Raw genomic sequence first — 20994 nt, 5'->3', positions numbered from 1 at the left:
GATTAATTGCGCAGTAAAACCGTTAGAATTATAGAGTTGCTCAAGCAGGCGGAGGGTGAACTGACAACAGGCTAAAGAATCCTTATTTGTGCAACCCACCCTTTAAGTGCCGTAATGTACTAAAACAGACAGTGATATTAAAAGATCAAATTCTGTTTACACCTTTTTGATGATGCATACTACAGGCGAGATGAACCAAGAATATGAACGCAACGCATTTTCTTTATAATGGGTTTTGATGGGAAAAATATGCTTAACGAGAAACCTTGTGTTGCACTAATATTCTGTGTTCATCTGCTTTCCTGTACAAAGTATGCAACATCAATAAGGTGTATATTGAATTTGGTATTTTAATATCACTGTCTTACTGCATTAATACTGACTAAACCTGGTAAAAATGACTGGCGCAATAGAGGAAAGCCTTGTTTTGCCCTCCAGGTGGGCATTCCTATAAGCGTGTGACGTCATGTGAAAACTATAAATGTGGAGTCAAAAGCTCTTGGATTTCATCAAAAATATCTTACTTTGTGTTCCAAAGATGAACGAAGGTCTTGCAGGTTTGGAACGACATGAGGGAGAGTAATTCATAACAGAATTTTCATTTTGGGGTGAACTAACCCTTGAAGTCTATTGCAGATATAGATACAGTATTCATTTATCATTCAACTTAAGTCAACTTGCTTTCGAATGTTCACGGACCGTTCCAATGTGGCGGCGGCCCCTCGGACGCTAATGAGGAATCTATGCATATACATCTATATCTGTAAATTTATGAGGTACTCTCACTTTGCGCATGCGCATAAATGTCACACCAGCCGGATGCCGCTGTCATGACGACGTCTATACATGCAAACACACACGCACTACTGTTAGCAGGTTCAGAGAAGGGAGCACTTTTGTCGTTTTAAACGCAAAGTTTTTTTTCGCCAGCATAACAGATCTTACTGTTAAACAAAAAATGCCCGTTCTTCACAAAGTTGGGACAGGAAAATCTAAACAGGTATGTTTATAGCGAATGCAAATGAATAACTATTTTTAATCTTCTATGTACAGCTTTATCGTTTATTGTTTTTATTATTATTATTATTATTATTATTATTTTGAGACTAAAATTAGGGGAAACTTGATTTTACAAGATAATGTTTTAGACAGATATATTTTTGCTGTGGTCAATAACTAACAAGTCTGGTCTATCAATATTTTGTACAAATGTAGAACGACTACAGTAGTTATATATAATTTATAATAATTTCACTTTGAACATAAGCTGCACATTGTTGCTTTTAACCCCATCAGTTGGGACGAAAGTAACGTTAACACACAGGTGGGTCAAAAGTAACACAACAATACAAGTTAGATTTTTTTGTGTTACTCTTGTTTTTATTAAACATACCTGACTATGACCTTGTTAATATGTATCTGCAAATATATTTTGTCCTTATTCTTTGCAAAAAAAATATATTTTTACATTTTCATTTTAAATGTTAAGTTTCATCAAATGTTTCAAATATAACCCGACATTACAAACTTGAATTGTTTAGAATATTTTTTTATTTGCAATGTCAATCCTACTGACTACCTCGTCGAGCTTTCAAGCTTTCAAGCTTAATCCATCAAATACTATGCATGACTTTAAAATTTCATTTTAGACCTCTTGGCTAGGCATAGACGACTGCTCTTTTACTTGAGAATTGCATTGCACTGTTGCCAAGACCATTAGGTTGATATTTTCTCTCTTAAAATGCAGGCTACTAATGTTAACACCCAGCCAAAGGCACCTGTGGCAAAGGGTGCCAAAGCTGCAGGAAAGAAGAAGGTAGCTTTCAAATCACTTTTCATCCAGATAGAAATGGATTCTTTGTCACATATCTTTCAAAAGGATCTTGGGACTTTAAACCTCTTTTGTCATGTAGGATGAGGAGGAAGCGACAGACACAGCTGAAGGAGAGGAATGGATGCCGGGGAAGACTCTTGTAAAGCCTCCGGACCAGCTGGACTTAACTGAAGAAGTGTGTAAACCTGGAGAGAACCTGTGGTCTGACCCAGCCAACATAATGTCACATTATAGCTGGGATGATTATTTATTCATGTCTGTTTCTTGTGTTCATAAGGAGCTGAAGGAAGAGATTACCAGAGTACTAACAGCGAACAATCCAAATGCTCCACAGAACGTTGTCAGATATGGTTTCAAAGTAAAATGCTGCTTCGTCTCTTCAACTTTTTGAAATTGTGGTCCTTAACCATGAAGATTTAAAGTCGTCAGCCTAACAAATCACTAATATCTGTTGTCTTTTCAGGAGGGCTGCTATAAACCCATCGTCTTTGTAGATCAGATGGCTATTCACTTTGAAATAGAAGGGAATCTTGTGCACAAGGAATCTGATGAAGGTCGGAGATTGATGGCTGAACAAGTTATAAGGGAAGATGGCGCAGGAGATGAGAAGTTAGAAAATTTGGCCAAAGCTGGAAAGAAAGAGCGAAAACTCACCAACCAGTTCAACTTCAACGAGAGAGCCTCTCAAACACTAAACAACCCTCCAAGAGTGAGAGACTGAACATTACTGAACTTTTATCTGCCGTCTGTTTATTGCCACATAGTCATTTAGCAGATGGTTTTATCAAAAGTGATTTGCAGTACAGCTTTCATAAGGACTCAATGGTGATAGCTCATAGTTATAGCTTGTAAGACTATAGAAAGACTTTGCATTTTCAGTTTATGCATAAGCCACTGTATTTAAAAATAAATAAATAATACATTATCTTTTGCAGGATATAAGTTGTCAAACAGAACCTCCTCCTCGTGCAAACTTCTCGGCCACAGCCAATCAGGTGAGATAATCTTTGCTTTTCCTGTGCTACACCTGCAGTAAACCGGCACTATGTCTGTATTATGGTGAATACAGATTTGTACAATATCAGGAAACACTGCTCTTTCTGCAGTGGGAGATCTATGACTTTTACGTAGAGGAACTTAAGAGGCGGGAGAAAAGTAAAGAGAAGCAAGAAGGCCAGTTCCTAAATAAGGAGGAGGACAAAAGCAAGAAGAAGATGATTCAAGCAGAGACTCAGGTAGCTAGACAACAAATATGATCTGACACCGATTGTAAAAGTACATGCATAGTACATAATACGTAGTACATCATAGTACATAAAAGTATATACACAATGATCAAGAAATTGACATACAGTATATGTTATTTCGTTCAATAGTGTGATTGATTTTTTTAATGGATTGAGTTAAAGGGAAAAAAAAACATTTTGTTTATAGAGTGATGACATATCCCTACTAGCTCATGCGGCCAAGATCATTGAGCGTATGGTGAATCAAAATATATTTGATGAGGTTGCACAAGGTAATATGACATTTTTTATTTTGGATATTTGACAGATCGACATATATTAAAAAGCAATTTTCTGATGTAAACACCTTTATATCCAAATCTTAGATTTCATGTATTTTGAGGATGCATCTGATGAATTTCGAGGAGAGAAGGGCACTCTTCTCCCGCTGTGGAAATTCCAATATGATAAAACCAAAGGTCTGTGTGTGACTGCCCTCTGCTGGTGAGTCTCATACTTTATAAAAACAAAATGCAGTCATTAGTGTTTTTCAAGTAAAATAAAAAGCACTTGTATTTGTTTATTTCTAGGAATCATAAATACAATGACTTATTCGCTGTTGGTCTTGGGTCATGTAAGTTTACTATTTACTCTGAGAGAAAACCTTGGACCAGTAATCATTTGTAAGTGACTCTGAAATGTGTTTCATCTACCCCTCAAGATGAATTTAACCAAGAAGAGCGTGGCATGCTTCTCTTTTACACCCTGAAGAACTCCAGTTACCCAGAATTCGTCTTTAACACAGCCTCAGGCGTAATGTGTGTAGACATTCATGAACAACTGTCCTACTTAGTGGCTGTGGGTTTGCATGACGGTTGTGTTGCAGTGTACAACCTGAAGAAAAAGAGTGATCAGCCCATTTATAACAGCATAGCCTGCTCCGGGAAACACAGAGGTGCTGTGATGCAGGTATGGATGAGGATGCAAAGATGTGAGTCATGGGTAAAATAATAACAGTAAAGCATCATTATTCATATGATATGACAATAGAGCTGTATGTTCAATACAATGATCAGAATAGAATACTATTCTTACTTGTTCCGTTATATATCCAGTGCAGTATTGCGTACTGTGCAAATTTTCTGTATGCATAGAAATCCTGGATGACCTACTATATTTACCAAAATGTGCCATAACAGCCAGAAACTTGACTTGCACTCGACTTGACAAATAAATCAGAAGTAATATTAAACTGCAATTTTTAATAAACGTCCTTTTTATATAAAATAGTATAACGTCAATAACGTCATGCCCATAACGCAAAATTAAAGTGTTTACAAATTAACAAAAGGGCATGAAATGTTCATCACATTACATTTGACACCAAAACGTTGGACATTTTTGCATCAACACTGTATGTGTAGCATAAAGTTTCCACTCTAAAATGTTATGGAAGTTACTTGACCCTAGAACTTGCAGACACACTAAACAAGAGCCTTATAAATGTATAAACCTTTGCTGTTAACGCAAACTAAGTGTACACAATGCTCTACCATCCCATTAATCAAAAAATACCCAAATGACAAATTTTTTTTCTAAAAACCTTGAATCTTTTTATTCCCTTTTTTGAAAACAGTAGAACACACCCATTTTAAAAACTCTACTTGTATTGGCGCACACCTTGTATATGATGTAACAAAACAGCAAATATCTATAAAATTCAATGTGGTTACTTACATTAAAGTACAGACCTAAGTGAACATTTTAAGAACAGGTCTGTTTGTGTGTTTTTTTTTCTTCATGTTGAGGATGACCTTTACATGGAATTGCCCATTTATGGTTGCATAATGCTTATTGATTAAAATAATTTACACAATTGTATAGTTTAAAAACATAATTAGCTCAAATGTTTAGGATCAGTTAGATTTTTATTCTCTGACAGATTCTTTTGATCTTTCAATTAATCAAAGAATCCTTAACAAAAAGTGTCATGGCTTCCACAAAAATTAAGTAGCACAACTGTTTCCAGCATTAATTATAATAAGAATTGTTTCTTGAGCACCAAATCAGCATTATAAAATGATTTCAGAAGAATCATGTGACACTGGAGAATGGAATAGTGGCTATTATGGCTATTTAATATTTCACAATATTACTGTTTTACTGTATTTTTGATTAATAAAAGGCTTCTTTTGAAAACAATAAAATATATTTTGAATGGTACTTAAAAAAATAGATACAGATTTTTATTCAGCCCTTGTGCGATATGGTTTTTGTCTTCATTACAGGTGAAGTGGCAGAAAGATGATTTGGACAGTAATCACAACTTCTTCTCTGTGTCCGCTGATGGTCGAGTGGTGTCTTGGACTCTGGTAAAGGTACAGAAGGAAACCTCTAAGTGTTGATTCTAAAACAAGTCATTATTGTAAGAGGTTAATTGATTCCAATCATTTGGATTTGGCATTTCAGCATGAACTAGTCTTCACAGACATCATCAAACTCCCAGCCATGGAAAAAGTTCCTGATGATTTTAAGGATGTCATTGCCACAGGTATGAACTAGATTACCAAACTGGTCAGATATTACACCTTTTAAATATCTAATATATTATTCTTCACACAACCAGTGTTGTGCCTTCAACCCCTTCAGCTGTGACTGTATTTACAATAAGTAATGTAATCACAGACACAGAAATCTTCAACAATTCACTATTAAAACAACTTTTCCCATACTTTATGCGCATAATACACTCTAAAAAAAAAAGTTCTATATGGCACCAAAAATGGTTCTTGGCTCGTAATCATAGGGGAACCTTTTTTAGAGCTATATAGCACCAATTTTGGTGCTTCAGTGGTTCTTCAGCGGTTCTTCAGAGGTGCTATATAGCACCTTAGTCAAAGAACCGGTGAAGAACCAAAATTGGTGCTATATAGCTCTAAAAAAGGTTCCCCTATGATTACGAGCCAAGAACCATTTTTGGTGCCATATAGAACCTTTTTTTTTTTTTTTGAGTGTATGGATGTAAAGATGTTTTTGCCGCCTACCTGCACATTAGTCTTTAGCTGAGAGTATTCACCTGTTGAGAGTCAATGATAATTTCACCATAAAAAATGCAAATTACTTTTATTAAATGTTTGAATCTGGTTTTAGCTTTTCATAATTTCCATTTATGTTCAAATAGTTTTTTACAGAAATCAGACAGAACAGAAATAAACTTAAAAAAGTTAACGTCAAATGGAATAAATGTGCAATAGAAATTGCATGAATTAATGTATTATCATCCTCACTGAAGATATTTTCTCTGTGGTTCTAGCTGGAACATCTTTGGACTTTCATAAACAAAAGGACCACCATTTTCTTGCTGGCACTGAAGCTGGAAAGATTTACAAGGTCATTTATATTCCACATCTATCTATCTATCTATCTATCTATCTATCTATCTATCTATCTATCTATCTATCTATCTATCTATCTATCTATCTATCTATCTATCTATCTATCTATCTATCTATCTATCTATCTATCTATCTATCTATCCATCCATCCATCCATCCATCCATCCATCCATCCATCCATCCATCCATCCATCCATCCATCCATCCATCCATCCATCCATCCATCCATCCATCCATCCATCCATCCATCCATCCATCCATCCATCCATCCATCCATCCATCCATCCATCCATCCATCCATCCATCCATCCATCCATCCATCCATCCATCCATCCATCCATCCATCCATCCATCCATCCATCCATCCATCCATCCATCCATCCATCCATCCATCCATCCATCCATCCATCCATCCATCCATCCATCCATCCATCCATCCATCCATCCATCCATCCATCCATCCATCCATCCATCCATCCATGCTGCTTGCTGCTTCAGTATTTGTAGATTTTTTTTCCCACATGTTTCTATGGTATACTGGAAAACATTTCAGTTTCAAGTTTTAAAGGCTTTTATTGGCTCTGCAATTCGCTCTGGCATGCTGGATATCAGATTCTTGTCCAAATTCTGACTGATGGCAATCCATTCTTGCCTTATTAGTGCTTGGAGTTGATCACAATTTGTGGGCATCTGCTTGTCCACTCACCTTTTGAGGATTTACCACACCACAGAATTTCAGTCTGTCCTTGATGTTTTTCTTGTAGAGGAGTTTGCTGCCCTTCTTGACACCTGTAATGTGTACACTCTAAAACATGCTGGGTTAAAAATAACCCAAGTTGGGTTGAAAATGGACTAACCCAGCAATTGGGTTGTTTTAACCCAGTGATTGGGTTGTTTTAACCCAGCAATTGGGTTGTTTTAAGCAAACATTTAACCCAAATGCTGGGTTAAAACAACCCAATTGCTGGGTTAGTCCATTTTCAACCCAACTTGGGTTATCTTTAACCCAGCATTTTTTAGAGTGTATGTTTTGGTTACGTTTAATTCTAGTTCCTGTTTCCTGTGTTCTCATTTGGCTCTAGTTTGTTTCTATGGTTACTGATTTGAAGTACACACCTGTTTCTGTTAATTAGCTTCCCATGTGTATCTGAGCCCTCAGTTTATTCAGTTCCTTTTTCTGTGATGTATATGTTATATGTGGTGGTTTTTGCTAAGCTTTCTCCTGTGATCACCTGCGTGTTCTTTTGTTGGATTGTGGAGCGTGCCCTCGAGAACCACACAAGGGATTTCTTAGATCTGGTGTGCCTCACTCGCTACCCTGACCGCTCGCTCCAATGTCTTCTTTTACACCGGCCTCAACGAGTGGTGCAAGACAAGCCTGCCTGTGAAAGGTCCTCGAGGGAGCTTTGCAGAATACCTTGTGTGGATGCTGGTGGATGCAGAGGAAGACAGCCAGCCATCCAACACGCCCATCATGGACATTCTGCTAGAGCCCAGCGGAGACACAGAGCCCGAGTCTGAGCCTGCCTTGATACCAGCATCAGACCCGACTCCTGAGCACAACATCGCCCGGAACCTGAACCCAACAATATGTTTGACCAAGTGCGTGAGCAGCCAATTCCTCAGCCCCGCCTCGGCTGGTTCAATTCAGCTCTGCCTCGGCCTCCAGAACCATCGGTGTTGCATTCCGTCTGCTCTCTGTCTGCGTCCAGGGGTGCTTCTCAATATCCCTCCTCGCGAGGAAAGGAAGCTAGGAAAGGAAACGAGGATGCACAAATAAGAATTGAGAAGCACCCCAGGTCTCCACTTCCTTCGGCTACATCTCCATCAGGTGTCCCCCTGGTGTCGACTGCCAAATCACCACCATAGCTCCCCCTACCCCTCGACTCCACCGTGGGCCTTTGTCATGGCTGTGGTCTGGGTCCCTGTCTGGCTCCTCCTTCCCTCCACTCCCCCAACTCCCCCATGGACTGTTCTGCCTCCCCTGCCCCAGACTGGTTATGTCCCTCTCCTGTTCCATGTCCTCCTCCAGAGCCCCCTCCTTCACTCCCTACAAAGCAATGGTGGCTGTAGGACTTTCTTTGGAGGTAACCATTGCTAACTCAAGAACACAATGATCAGAAGCACTTCTTCCCTACTTTTATGGCAATCAGTGTGCTCTTATAATCCAGAATCAGAATGACGAGAGTGATTTCTCCTGTCTACTAGTACTTGTTCATACTTTCCCCTGTGCTGATAATACGATTAATAAAATGTTGTTACCTGCACTGTAAAAAAAATAAAATAATAATAATTACCGTAAAAAACTGGCAGCTGTGGCAGAAATGTGCTGTAAAAATACAGTAGCAACACTTTAGGTTTTACAGATTTACGTAGAATTTACAGTAAAATACATATTTCATTAACAGATATTATGTTAATTTACCAACCTATTGAAATACTAATATCTGTTTTGTACCTTTGTAATATACTGACAACCACCAAACACAGTGGTGATGAGTCACACGATGAATCAAAGCAGCTTTTCCACAAGCTGAGAAGGACAATACTAATATATAGAAGGTGCACAGTGTCATTCACACAAACAATAAACACCATCATGGTAACAAAAAAGCGATAAATATTCATTTAACAACAGTAGTTAAAACATGCTCAGATCTTTTGTCTGCCAAATTGCCAATACAGAGTTATTATTTTCTGCATGTGCACCGCAATGCAATAAATGCATCTCAAATCGAACTCGAATTATAGCCTTAATAGAACACAGATAAAAGATTCATCTTCGGATATGATGGACTACTATAAGCAAGCTAAGTAAACCAGAAACTCAAAATTGTGTAAAGGTGAGCTATAGGTTTAATCTAAACTAACTCACTGTGCTATTCGCTGATGTTTTCCTCTGTATTCGTATAACCCAAAGTAATGTTGGAAACTAAATTTTTGTATGACAGAGCCCATTTTCTCTTGCTATAGTAGGCTTATTTGTGGTAAACTGCACAAAATGCAATAAAATGAGTAGACTTTGGAGCAAAACATTTCTCATGTTTTAGTAGCTTTGTCTGGCCTCATCTGAGATCGGCAAAGATGTGCAGCTGTGTTTGCGTCTCGTCTCTTCTAATCGTAGAATGCGAGTCATACTCCTGGGCAAAAACTGGCCCCTGTCTCCCTAAAGAGTGACAGATGATGCAGAAATCTAAAGTGTTCTTTAGATTCATCTCTCAAATTAAAATCAAAGCCTTCTGTTTATGATGTGATGCGTTCAAACAATCAAGCACTTCTCTTGAGCTGCACTGGGCGAACACAACAAGAAAAATGATGTAGATCTCTTTACAAAGATTTTTTAAAATGTTATTACTGCAAATGTTAGGAGCAAGTGTGCCGCTGTACAAATCAGCATTTTTTTATGTAAATGTAACCAATAATGAGTGTATGTTTGTCTTTCACAGGGCTCCAAACACTATTCAAGCAAGTTCCTGGAGACGTATGATGCACACTTCATGACTGTAAGTCGTGTGAGGTGGAATCCCTTCCATCCCAACGTCTTCATCTCCTGCAGCTGGGACTGGATGGTGAAAATTTGGGATCACACAATTAAGTATGAGCAACATTCCCTACAGCACTAAATCTACAGACAGCCTAATTTAGGCAATAGCTCTCTATTAAGCTTAACAACAAGCAAGCTAGGCTGGCATTGGCATAAAATAGTGCCTTACAAGATCAGAAATGATCTTGAATGCCAAGATCAGAAATGCCACCAAAATAAATACCAAATCTTTTTTTACCAATACATTTTTTAAACATTAATCTCATAACATTATGCAATTTTATTTGCAATGTAAATGTACTCTTTCCACCTCTGAGCTGCTTGCATAAAACTGTTGTTTTGATGTATTTACACAGTAGTGCAAAGACAGATTTTGCTGATTTTACAAGATTCAGGCCCATAGTTAATTGAATTCTGCATGCATTACTCTTTCACTTACAATAAACATTATGACCTTGTCAGAGCAGAAATTTATAAGATCAATTAGAGGTGATGCAGTTTAGTAGTGTTTTTAGATGCAGTATCCCTAAACTGCCAGCAGAGAGCTCTTGTGCTTTGCAACAGGTCTTACTAGGTCAGCAATTGTTTTTTGTCTATCAATCTGCAATGGCAGAATCAGCCATTAGAAATGTGTTCATATAATAGAAGTTGACCGTAGATTGGAAAAGTACTTTTCCAATCTACGCTCAACTTCTGTTATATGAACACATTTCTAATGGCTTATTCTGCCATTGCAGATCCTAAAAATACTTCAGGAGGTAAAGTTCTATGGCAGTAAAACAAATCTGGTTTGACAACAATTCACAAAAGATTGTTCAACATCTGTGACTTGCTAATCACATGCTTATCACAGACAACAATTTTCACTTTCCCCTTCAGTTTGTAAAATCAAACACAAATACTTAAAACGAAAGTCTATGGGGCAAGGTGTTAAAGGGGGTTTAAAAGCTTGTATTATTGTTAAAGCACTTAAACTACTGCGTTCAATTGATCAGAAAAATACTAATGCTGTTCTTATGAGTTTTTCCAAATCATCAAAGCATCTTAAAAATGAAGGTATCAGACATGATATAAAAATGTTATTGATGATATTGAGACATGATATTGTCAGGTCTGGTGCTCAGACAAACATCAGGAGATAAAATCACCTCAAAATGAGAAGCAGTCTCCTTTCATTAGGATTATGTGGAACTATTGATTCAAACCAAACCCCCCGTTTCTTTTTTTCTATCTAACTGATTGTGACAGTCTTGCCTGGGGAAGTCCTAAAAATATTTTTTAAGATGTCTCTCTGTTATATTTCACATCTTTAGAGATCAGTTATTCCGACTGCCAACATTTGAACATTAGATGAATTCTGAATGGGAGCAATGTAGTTTTCTGTTAAAGTTTTGTTTTGACTGAATAGTAGCTTATCTGAAGTATTCTACATGTCAATGCACGTCCCTCACAGGTCTCCCATTTTCACCTTTGAACTGAAAACTTCAGTGACAGATGTGGCCTGGGCTCCATACTCCTCCACTGTCTTTGCTGCTGTCACCACTGATGGAAAGGTAAACAGCCAACCGACTCCTCTAATACAAACACAATGGTAAAATGTAATTGCCTTCAAATTCTATTTTAATAATAATAACAAACAATAATAATAATCCATCCATCCATTTTCCAAACTGCTTGTTCTAATAATAACAATTATTAGAAGGCCCCTTCACTAGCCTCACTAACATCTCTTCCAGGAGAAACCTATTTCAGCAGGAGGTCTCCGCTTCAGTGAATAAACAATCAAGAGCTGCTGCTCAGGGCTGCATTAAACTTAGTAACTGTCAATTGGGCATGAAAATCAACAATCAACTTTGGAGTGTGTGATTCACACACAGGATATTTCACACACAGGATATTCACCCACACACACACCCTTATGAGGAGTTTAATGCTTGCTAATAAAACACAGTAGCAGACTGACAGTGGGACATCTTTCTAACTGGGCTTGACTGCACCTGTAAGCTGCAGCACACACACTCACACTCTGCTTGTGCGAGTCAAGAGCCACGACATCTATCCTGTGGCCCATCATTAGCAATTAGTCTCAAATCACACAGCTGGTCACAAGCACTTGTCTAAGGCTGCTTCAGGCATCGCTTGTCAGTCTCGGCGTCTCAATCGGTTTGAACTGCTGTGCCACGCCGGCTTTCGCTGTTATTTGCTAACACCGTTACTCCGACAGGCTAAATTACACCTGCCCTCTACAGGAAGCCCATTACAGCGCGATACAAAAAAGACCACACTCTGTTCCCCAGCAAAATTAAACAACTCGAATGCTGCTTTACTGTGATGCCACGGGTACAATGTCAGCAACTGGTTGACAAGCTGAAAATGTATTTATTTGTATTTATTTACTTTGATTTATTTGTATTTATTAATGTCTGGACAAATATCCTGTGCTGTTTTAGATTATTATGTAGAAAAAATATTAACAATTATAAAAACAAAATACTTTTTTACGATTTATACTTTGTGTTGGGTTCTCTTATTCTAAAAACAAACAATAATGTAAAACATACATATACTCAATCATGTAAAAAAAAAAAAAAAGTTCCATTATTAATCAATATGATGATAATAATAATTATTATTATATGTTAGAGGGGGGCTATATTAGTCTGGTCCTGACAGAAACGGTGTCACTGTTACTGTGATCAATTAATGCAATCAAAATTCAGTAATTTAGAATAGTCTCCAATTAGAATAATAGATATCTGTCCTCCAATGGAAACTAAATAAATAAAGTAATTTCTTTTACCAATTTTTTGTAAAAAAACAAAAGGGTAACGAGGCCTGATTCGACCTGATACATAGTGACAACAGCTCAATATTATGTCATTAGCCTCATGTGTGCTACCATCTGCTCAAAATCTAATTCTACCTAGTCTGTCTTGCTTTGGACTGTGTGATTTGATGTATGCCAGTATTGCACTAGTATTGGAAACAGTACACCGCCTCTGCCACAAGGAAAAGGGAGAACACCTGCTTAAAACTGGACATGGTACTAAGCATTTTCCCACATCAAAGACCATTTTTATAAATCTGAACGTTGTCTGGATTTTAGTGTACGCACACTCTAAGATAAGATCAAATCTGTTGGTATCCACGTTTTATAAATGAGGCCCCAGATCTCTGCTGCCAGCGGGATGCCTCAGCTATTTCTAAATGCCATTTAAAAAAAAACGGATTGCAGGAAAATCTACAAAAATAAACATTGCTGAGATATTTTGAAATGACATAAAACAAAATGCTAATGCAATAATTGCTATTTGCTCCCTTCCTTCAAGCTCTTAGCTCCAAAGATGTTGTGTTAGATTTGGTGTTACTCCTGCAGTTACAGATGGCATCATTAGTCCTGACGTGGTGTGTGTCCTCTGCATCGTTGCGTCAGCTGCCCAGAATATCATCGGTCTGTTAAGATAGATTCACACTCGCTGACTAATTATGAGCCAATCTGCTTGACAAATATTTACTAATGAGTATCCAAACCTGTGTCCTGTTTCCCTCATCTCCCATCTCTGTCTTTCATCTGCCAAAGCAGAGACCATGCTTAGGTGGGCAGCATGATACATGAATGACAATGAGGAAGATGGGAATTATAATCACCCATCCTTCACTCCTCTCTCTCTCTGTATCATTTGGATTTTTCCTAGTGAAAGTTGAAGATGAAATACGGTCATCCACAGACTTCATCTGTCTGTTATCTGTATTTCTGAGATACATATACATTCATTTAATAATTTATTTAATTTATACATTTAAATAAATCTATTATTACATATTTATACTACCTCGCTATATATACTCACACAATTAATACGATCCTCTACAGCAGATGGTCTGCATTCTTACACCTCCACAGTCGCACGCGTTCTTGTGCTCATACATCTGAATACATTGAAATGCAATCGTGCACACACAAACTCAAATGCATCTTAGGCTTTCTGACACTCAGAGCCAAAGCAAGAAAATTAATTATAGAGGTGCTAATGTTTGCTTCACACTGAAAACATAAACTGATGCCACATATAATAATGACAACATTTCCTGCTCCTCTTTTTCTCTCAGGTTCATGTGTTTGACCTCAGTGTCAACAAATATGAGGCTCTCTGCCAACAAAAAGTGGTGTCCAAGAAGACCAGGCTCTTGCACATTGAATTCAACCCTGTCCATCCCATCATCATCGTGGGCGATGACCGCGGCCATGTCATCAGCCTCAAGCTCTCGCCCAACCTCCGCAAGAAACCTAAGGTAAGTGATGCACAAATATTATGTATAGGCCTCTAATGAAATCACATGCTTAATCGGTAGATTGGAAAATCAGTGCGGTTTCAATCACTGCTGAGCTGCATATTTCATGTGCTGAATACTGATATCTGCATATTTGTGACTGCTTCAGACATGAATGTACAGCACACGCACAACCCACTGCAGTTCATCCCGGTTACCGAATGCCTTAGTTTAGCTAAGTAACATCAGATGAGAATTCTTCAGGAACACTAATTAATGTAGCATATAGAACGTAAATGTAAATATCATTTGTTTGCTTGGTATTAAAACATATTAATTCCAAGATATATGTATATGTATAAATGTATTATTGATAACAATTGCCCCTGTTTACAGTTATTCAGTTAATCAAGTAGCCCCACCCCCAAAGTGACGCCATTGATTGAATTCACACTCCCAGTTGTCTCTGCATATTTCAGCAACCAAGAAATTATACATTTCACCTTAAATGTTTAATGTACACTAATGTAAAAAAAAAAAAAAAAAAAACTGTGGCCTAACAAGCCTGTATTTACTAGCCAAAACTTGACCCCCTGCTATCCTGATGAGGTTTCCCACTTTCTGTACTTGCTATAGTCTGTCTTTATACATGCATCCCCTTTATTTTTTTCTTCCACCATTCATTAATCTATATGTTAGTTTAATTGTTTAGTGGTCTATAATGGATCAAGTTCTTTATGTTAATATTGTTAATGGCACCTGTGCGTGAAAGTACTCAGCGCTCACATACTATCATCTTTTATGTTCTTTATCATTTCCTTTCTGCATCTAAAGAAACTAACCCACTGGCTGATCATGTGTTGAGCCCTTAGCTTATTCAGTAAGATAGTAAATAACAATGGCAGCTCGTAATTAAAATCTTTTGGCCTCACAGAAAAATAGCTGTTTGTTACAGCTGACTTGTGAAATGTTTAATTTGTTGTTTAGAGATCTCAATCGATGCCAGCACTTAGTGTGGACGTGTTCTGTTTGTGATAGTCATTATATTTGATTGACTGAAATGGTTCATTCTAATGACGCACAGTGTCACAGGTTGAGTTGCTGTGTCCACTAATGGTTTTGATTAGTAAGAAGCTGAATTGCTGCCATGGCTGTACTTACCTGTTGGAGAACTGCTGGAGTGCAATGTGTTTTAATATGACTGATGAGAGTCAGCAATGCAACGCATTCACTGTCTCCTCGAGTCATTAATCACCAGCTTTCCACAACCTAATGTCATTATTGCCTCTGAAAGAGCATGCTTACTCCCCTGATGCGGTGGATCTAAAATTTTGCCTCATCAAGAGGCTGATTTGCATCTGATATTAGTGTGTATTTCTATCAAATAATGCTCCATTTTACAGATGAACCCTCCCCCAAATTAAATCAGTCAGTGTAGGTTTTTAATTGTGATTTATTGATATGTAAGATCAGGATGGCAGATACCGATATATATACAGGTGCTGGTCATATAATTAGAATATCATCAAAAAGTTGATTTATTTCACTAATTCTGTTCAAAAAGTGAAACTTGTATAATATATTCATTCATTACACACAGACTGATATATTTCAAATTTTTTATTTTTATTTTAATTTTGATGATTATAACTGACAACTAAGGAAAATCCCAAATTCAGTATCTCAGTATCTTAAGTATAATATTACTTAAGACCAATACAAAGAAAGGATTTTTAGAAATCTTGGCCAACTGAAAAGTATGAATATGAAAAGTATGAGCATGTACAGCACTCAATACTTAGTTGGGGCTCCTTTTGCCTGAATTTGCATGCTTACCATGCTTTTTGGGTGCTGTGATCTGGCTGATATATTGACAGCTTTAAAGGACCCATTTACATTCTTTGGGAAGTCAACATATGAATGGATTACTTATAGTTGACGCTGGATATTAAACTGAGGTAAGAGAAATTATTTAAAAATATTTATTTTAATTGTATTAAATTATTTAAAATATTTTATATATATATATCATGTTTCTTCACAAGCAAAAGCTTTCAGATCACACACACGTCAGTCAATACACTTCAGAATAACTGGATGCACGGTCGAGAATGGAACTTTAGGAAGGTTGTCAGGGTCAGGGTGCAAAATAGACTTGTCCCTTTGCCAATCCGGGGGTAAAGTCTAAACAAGATGGCGAGATCGCCAGCCTGCAAATCCCCTATTCTCTTTAGCTTAGTAACTGCCGTAAGAAAAAACATCTTTAGAGTCAGAAGCTTGACAGTCGCTGACTCTAGTGGCTCAAAAGGGGTCTCGACCAGCTCCTTAAGGACTATAGCTAGGTCGAAGGGACCTTCACTCTAACCTCAATGGAGGCCTCAGCCACTATTATCCATAGCAGATCTATACAGGTGGAGCTGGGGAAGGTGGAGGGTTTCTGAAAGCGCGCTGCATTGCTAAGGCAAATGCTATCCGGGTATTTGAAGGTTGAGCACGCAAGCTCATTGGCTACTGATACAGCAGGAACCAATCAGCTGTGCCCTAAAGACGACGATGTGATTACGAACAGGTAGTTAAAGGACATATTAGCCTGCGCCATCTAGAGTTTCATGACAGAACTTTGTATTTGTGTTTAATCTTTTGATTGAGTAGCCTATTAAATACTTTTCCCGGATAGTTTTACATACAGTCTTATACATTTACATTGTCTGAAAATATTGATTTGTAAAGAAAACAGATATGTTCCTATTTCTGAGTATCTGAATTGTTGTCTGGGCTAGTCCACTGGTAATGTACATAGGAATTTACTGTTACTGTTATACGGTAGGGGGTGCTATAACACATGTTCTGAAAGAAACAAGTGATAGAAGATTGTTTACACAAATGTAAAACAACGCGATTATTAAACATTAAACAGCAAATAAATCAAGACTGCCTAACATTACCGAAAGAAATGTTGAACCTATGAAAAGGAAACAACTGTGAAGCTTTGGGTGTGTTGATGGACTCGATCTACTCTTCTACGTCTACTCTTCTATGTACTCTTCTACTCATCTATGTTTTGATCTTCGTTCAGAATCCGATCCGAACGTAGTCTTTGACAAAAATGCGATTTTCTCAACATTTTGTTTAAAAGGAAGAGTACCCACATTCAAGCGTTGATAAAAATAAATGCATGAAGGGAAATAAAATGGAAAGAGTTAAAGTACAGTTAAAGGTATATTTCAAGTAGGCTATAAAAAATTATACCTAAATAGGAACATAGTAGTATACTTAAAGTGCAAAAATAATATATAAATAGTAAACTATAAGTATAATGTTATGTTAACTTAAAGAAAACTTACAACTATACTTGTAGTATAAACTACTAAACTAGTAGTTTACTGAGAGAGTACACTTCAAAGTGTACTTTCATAAACTAAAAAAGGTACTACAAGTATTAAAATAGTAAACAACTAGTATACTTACAAGTTCACTTGTAGTACAGATGCAGTACAAATGAGAAACCTGGTGGGGAACTAGTTGTGCCCTCAAAGTTTACTACTGTTACACTTTTATATACTTATAGTACAATTTTATTTACTAAAAAGTGGGCCAATTTAGTGGCAAGTAGTATTGAAATAGTACACGTACAACTCAGCTACTAGAACATTGATATTAGTATACTTACTACACAAAGTATACTTTAAAATATACTTGAACTTTTCGTAAGTATACTTCTTTTTCGTAAGGGTAATATAAATCAAATACTTCAAAATAGCATCACAAAATAAAGAAAACAAAATCAACTTCTGTAATACAGACCTTTATGAAGGACTGTGATGATATTGATTATTTGGATAAAGTGCTTGACCTTTGCAGGTTTCCAGTTGTGCTAATGTGAGTATTGGTCAATGCTCACTGAAGCCAGACATGCATATCTGTCTACCTGTTAAAGCAATGGTTGTGGGACCCATGGGGTGGCGTCTGAAACGGTGACTGAAAACAGCATGTTCCAAACTCAATAGAATCAGTCAGCTATTTTCCAGGTCAGGACACTATACCAACACACACATATCTCACCTCCCATGAGCCTTCAAAAAGCTTTCTTCCACCATGTCTCTCTGTGCCTGTGATGTACCAATCAGAGCATCCATATTACTCCTGAAGTAAGTTCTCTATTTACAGACTGTTTTAGATTCAGTGCATGTACACCCGGGTCAGTTTGCTGTCTCAGCTGCTGATTTATTTTCTAGTCTATTTCGTTCCACAAAAGTCTCAAAAGTCAGCCACTTCTTATAAAACTCTGCAGTTTTGCAATAACATCACTGAATAAAATTTAATTGCACAACATTGACCACAATTACAATAAACATTTGAAGTCTTCTTGGCAAGAGACTCACTTAATAGCAGTAAAAACTTCCTCTTCACTTACATAAGAACTCTCTGCGGATTCTCAATAGTCTGCTTCAGATGGCAGTCATTTGAAAATGAGACTCATTTCTGCAACTACAGAAGTAATTTCTATTCTGTATCAGAATGAATTAAGAGCTGTTTATATACAGTACTGTATACACACAACCATTTTGGCTCAGTAAGTTTAAAAAAAAAAATTCATTGGGGAAAAATAAGAAGAAACCCATTTTTCAGCATACTGTATTTTAAAGATAATATTGTAAAATCCAAATAAACTTTACAGATCTTTATTGGAAAGGGTTTGAACAATGTTTTTCATGTTCAGTGAACCATGAAGAATTATTGCACATGCACCTGTTTTTTTTTTTTTTAAATAACTTTTTTATGCAAAATTAACTTTCTAACTTTCATTCATGTTTACTCCATCATGAATGTGTTGTGGCGTCACCCCTTCATTTAGTGTGATACATTGATTTCTCCCATTGGTTTCTATGGGTGATTTTTGCAGGTGGGGGTGTTTGAGGGAGTGTGGGGCAGTGTGTGAGCATCAGCGTTCCGCATTGTGGATTTGTTAAAGCGTTGCCACTTAATTTCTGTGTATTCTGCGCTGTGTCGGATTTAGTGATTTTATTTGACAATTTAAACAAAAAAGTATCAATTTTATCTTTTCCCCATTAATTTTCAATGTTGGGTCTGGGGAGACCCCGAACATCCTGAGTGTGACTTTTTTTTCACAGTAACATGCAACCAGATATTATTCCAATAATTTTTTGGTTTGTAGAGCTAGCAAGTGTCATCAAAGTTATTAAGCCTCGTGCCATTTAGATTAAGGGAAATTTTATTTCTTTATTTGATTATTCCATTCAAATGTTTGTCAAATGTCTGTGAAAGTAGTTTTTTGCTGAGTTTATACATATTTGTGCACCACAAGGCTAAACATTTTCCAAGCTAATGAGGTCAACAAAGATGGTCTTTTTAGTTTTTTTTGCTGTTATATATTTTTTCTTCTGTTGAGTTAAAAAAGAAACAAAGGCAAAGACTATCATGCAGCAAAAAACATCCTGCCTCTAAATGTTTAAGTCCTTTTGATTGACATTTCTCTGACATTTGAAGGATTCCATGAATAGCTGTAACCTTGAGCTATTTACTAGAGCTTATTGAAGATCCCTCCACTACAGCTCTGTAGATATCTGAACATTAGCATTCTGCGGAGCAAATTTAGCAGATGTTCTCAGAGTGATAACCAGACTCATGATTGCTGAAATGATTGTCATGATCTGGAGAGTGTTTAGTTAGTGCAAGTGAATTTCTCTGTTGGGAAGCCGGTCTGGTCTGGTTCGGTTTAGTTCATTGCAGTGTTGGTATGGTCAGCATAGTGATCTTTGATTATTCTCCCCCCCCACCCCGGATGTGTCACTGTAATCATCTCAGACAAATGTCATGTGAGATTAGAGCGAGTCTCTGATGGTGGCGTTTTCCCGACGCAGCACACAGAGGAAATAACACCTTGCTAACACCTCTCTCATTACCTCCGCCAGTCGAGATGGAAGCGTTTAAATGAGAGCTTCACACTAAGACGTGTTTGTGATTGTTACTGGCACCCCTGGGTCAGTCCTCTCACTACCAGCAGCTGACTCATCTCGTTCTCTTCATTTCTCTCTTTGGCTCTACAGGAGAAAAAGGGTCAGGAGTTGCCGAAGGGACCGGAGGTGGAAATAGCAAAGATGGAGCAACTGTTGAGCTCGCTGAGATAACCTGGCCAGAGTCAGTAGAACTGAGGCAAAGTAAGACCAGGACCACTGCATATATGTATATATGTGTTCCTGTGGTTCTGTATAAATGTGAGGGTAGCCAAAATAGTCTTACAGTATGCCTATAAGGTAGGTCATAACTTTAAAAATGTTAAAAAAGACCAAGATTGTGTATGGATATTTCAATGTATTTATTAAACATTCATGGTCTTAATCTATAGCCTTTAAATTTCTCTGATATTTTTAGGCAGTGGCTGACACAAAAAGCAACACAATTCAGCTCTTATTAAAATTTTATTCTCGCACTTGAGCTTTTATTTGTTTGCGTATGCTAATTAGCACAGCGCAATTGCTAGCTGGTTAGCTGCAGGTGTGGGGTTTCACTGACGCTGTCAGGCACTACCGAATGATTCTAAAGAGGGCATTGAGAGTCTCTTACTTTTATATAAAACACTCAGGCAGAGTGGGTCAGTATAAAAGAGCTCAGGTACAGTCCCTGCAGCCCACACTCAGCCAACTCGCTCCTCATTCTCGAGTGTTTTAACATGTCGTCCTAATTACGCAGGCCTCTATGAAT

General features: G+C 37.4%; 1 protein-coding gene across 1 annotated transcript; it reads left to right on the top strand.

Moving 5' to 3' along the window:
* Positions 1-958: 958 nt before the first annotated feature.
* dnai1.2 (dynein, axonemal, intermediate chain 1, paralog 2) lies at positions 959-20420 on the top strand (the record flags this gene model as incomplete). The annotated part of the gene is made up of 18 exons (XM_079835880.1): positions 959-1000; positions 1748-1816; positions 1914-2009; positions 2112-2192; positions 2298-2543; positions 2770-2829; positions 2941-3069; positions 3269-3353; positions 3447-3564; positions 3651-3694; positions 3782-4029; positions 5349-5438; positions 5530-5611; positions 6374-6450; positions 9902-10050; positions 11453-11552; positions 14110-14292; positions 20340-20420. 18 exons carry the CDS (start codon positions 959-961, stop codon positions 20418-20420), a joined length of 1980 nt encoding a protein of 659 aa, XP_079692006.1.
* Positions 20421-20994: the final 574 nt, after the last annotated feature.

This window comes from Gobio gobio (genome assembly GCF_949357685.1).
Source record: "Gobio gobio genome assembly, chromosome: 14".
Lineage (NCBI taxonomy): Eukaryota > Metazoa > Chordata > Actinopteri > Cypriniformes > Gobionidae > Gobio > Gobio gobio.
The sequence above is the reverse complement of the archived record's forward strand: the minus strand, read 5'-3'. Positions and strand labels throughout refer to the sequence as shown.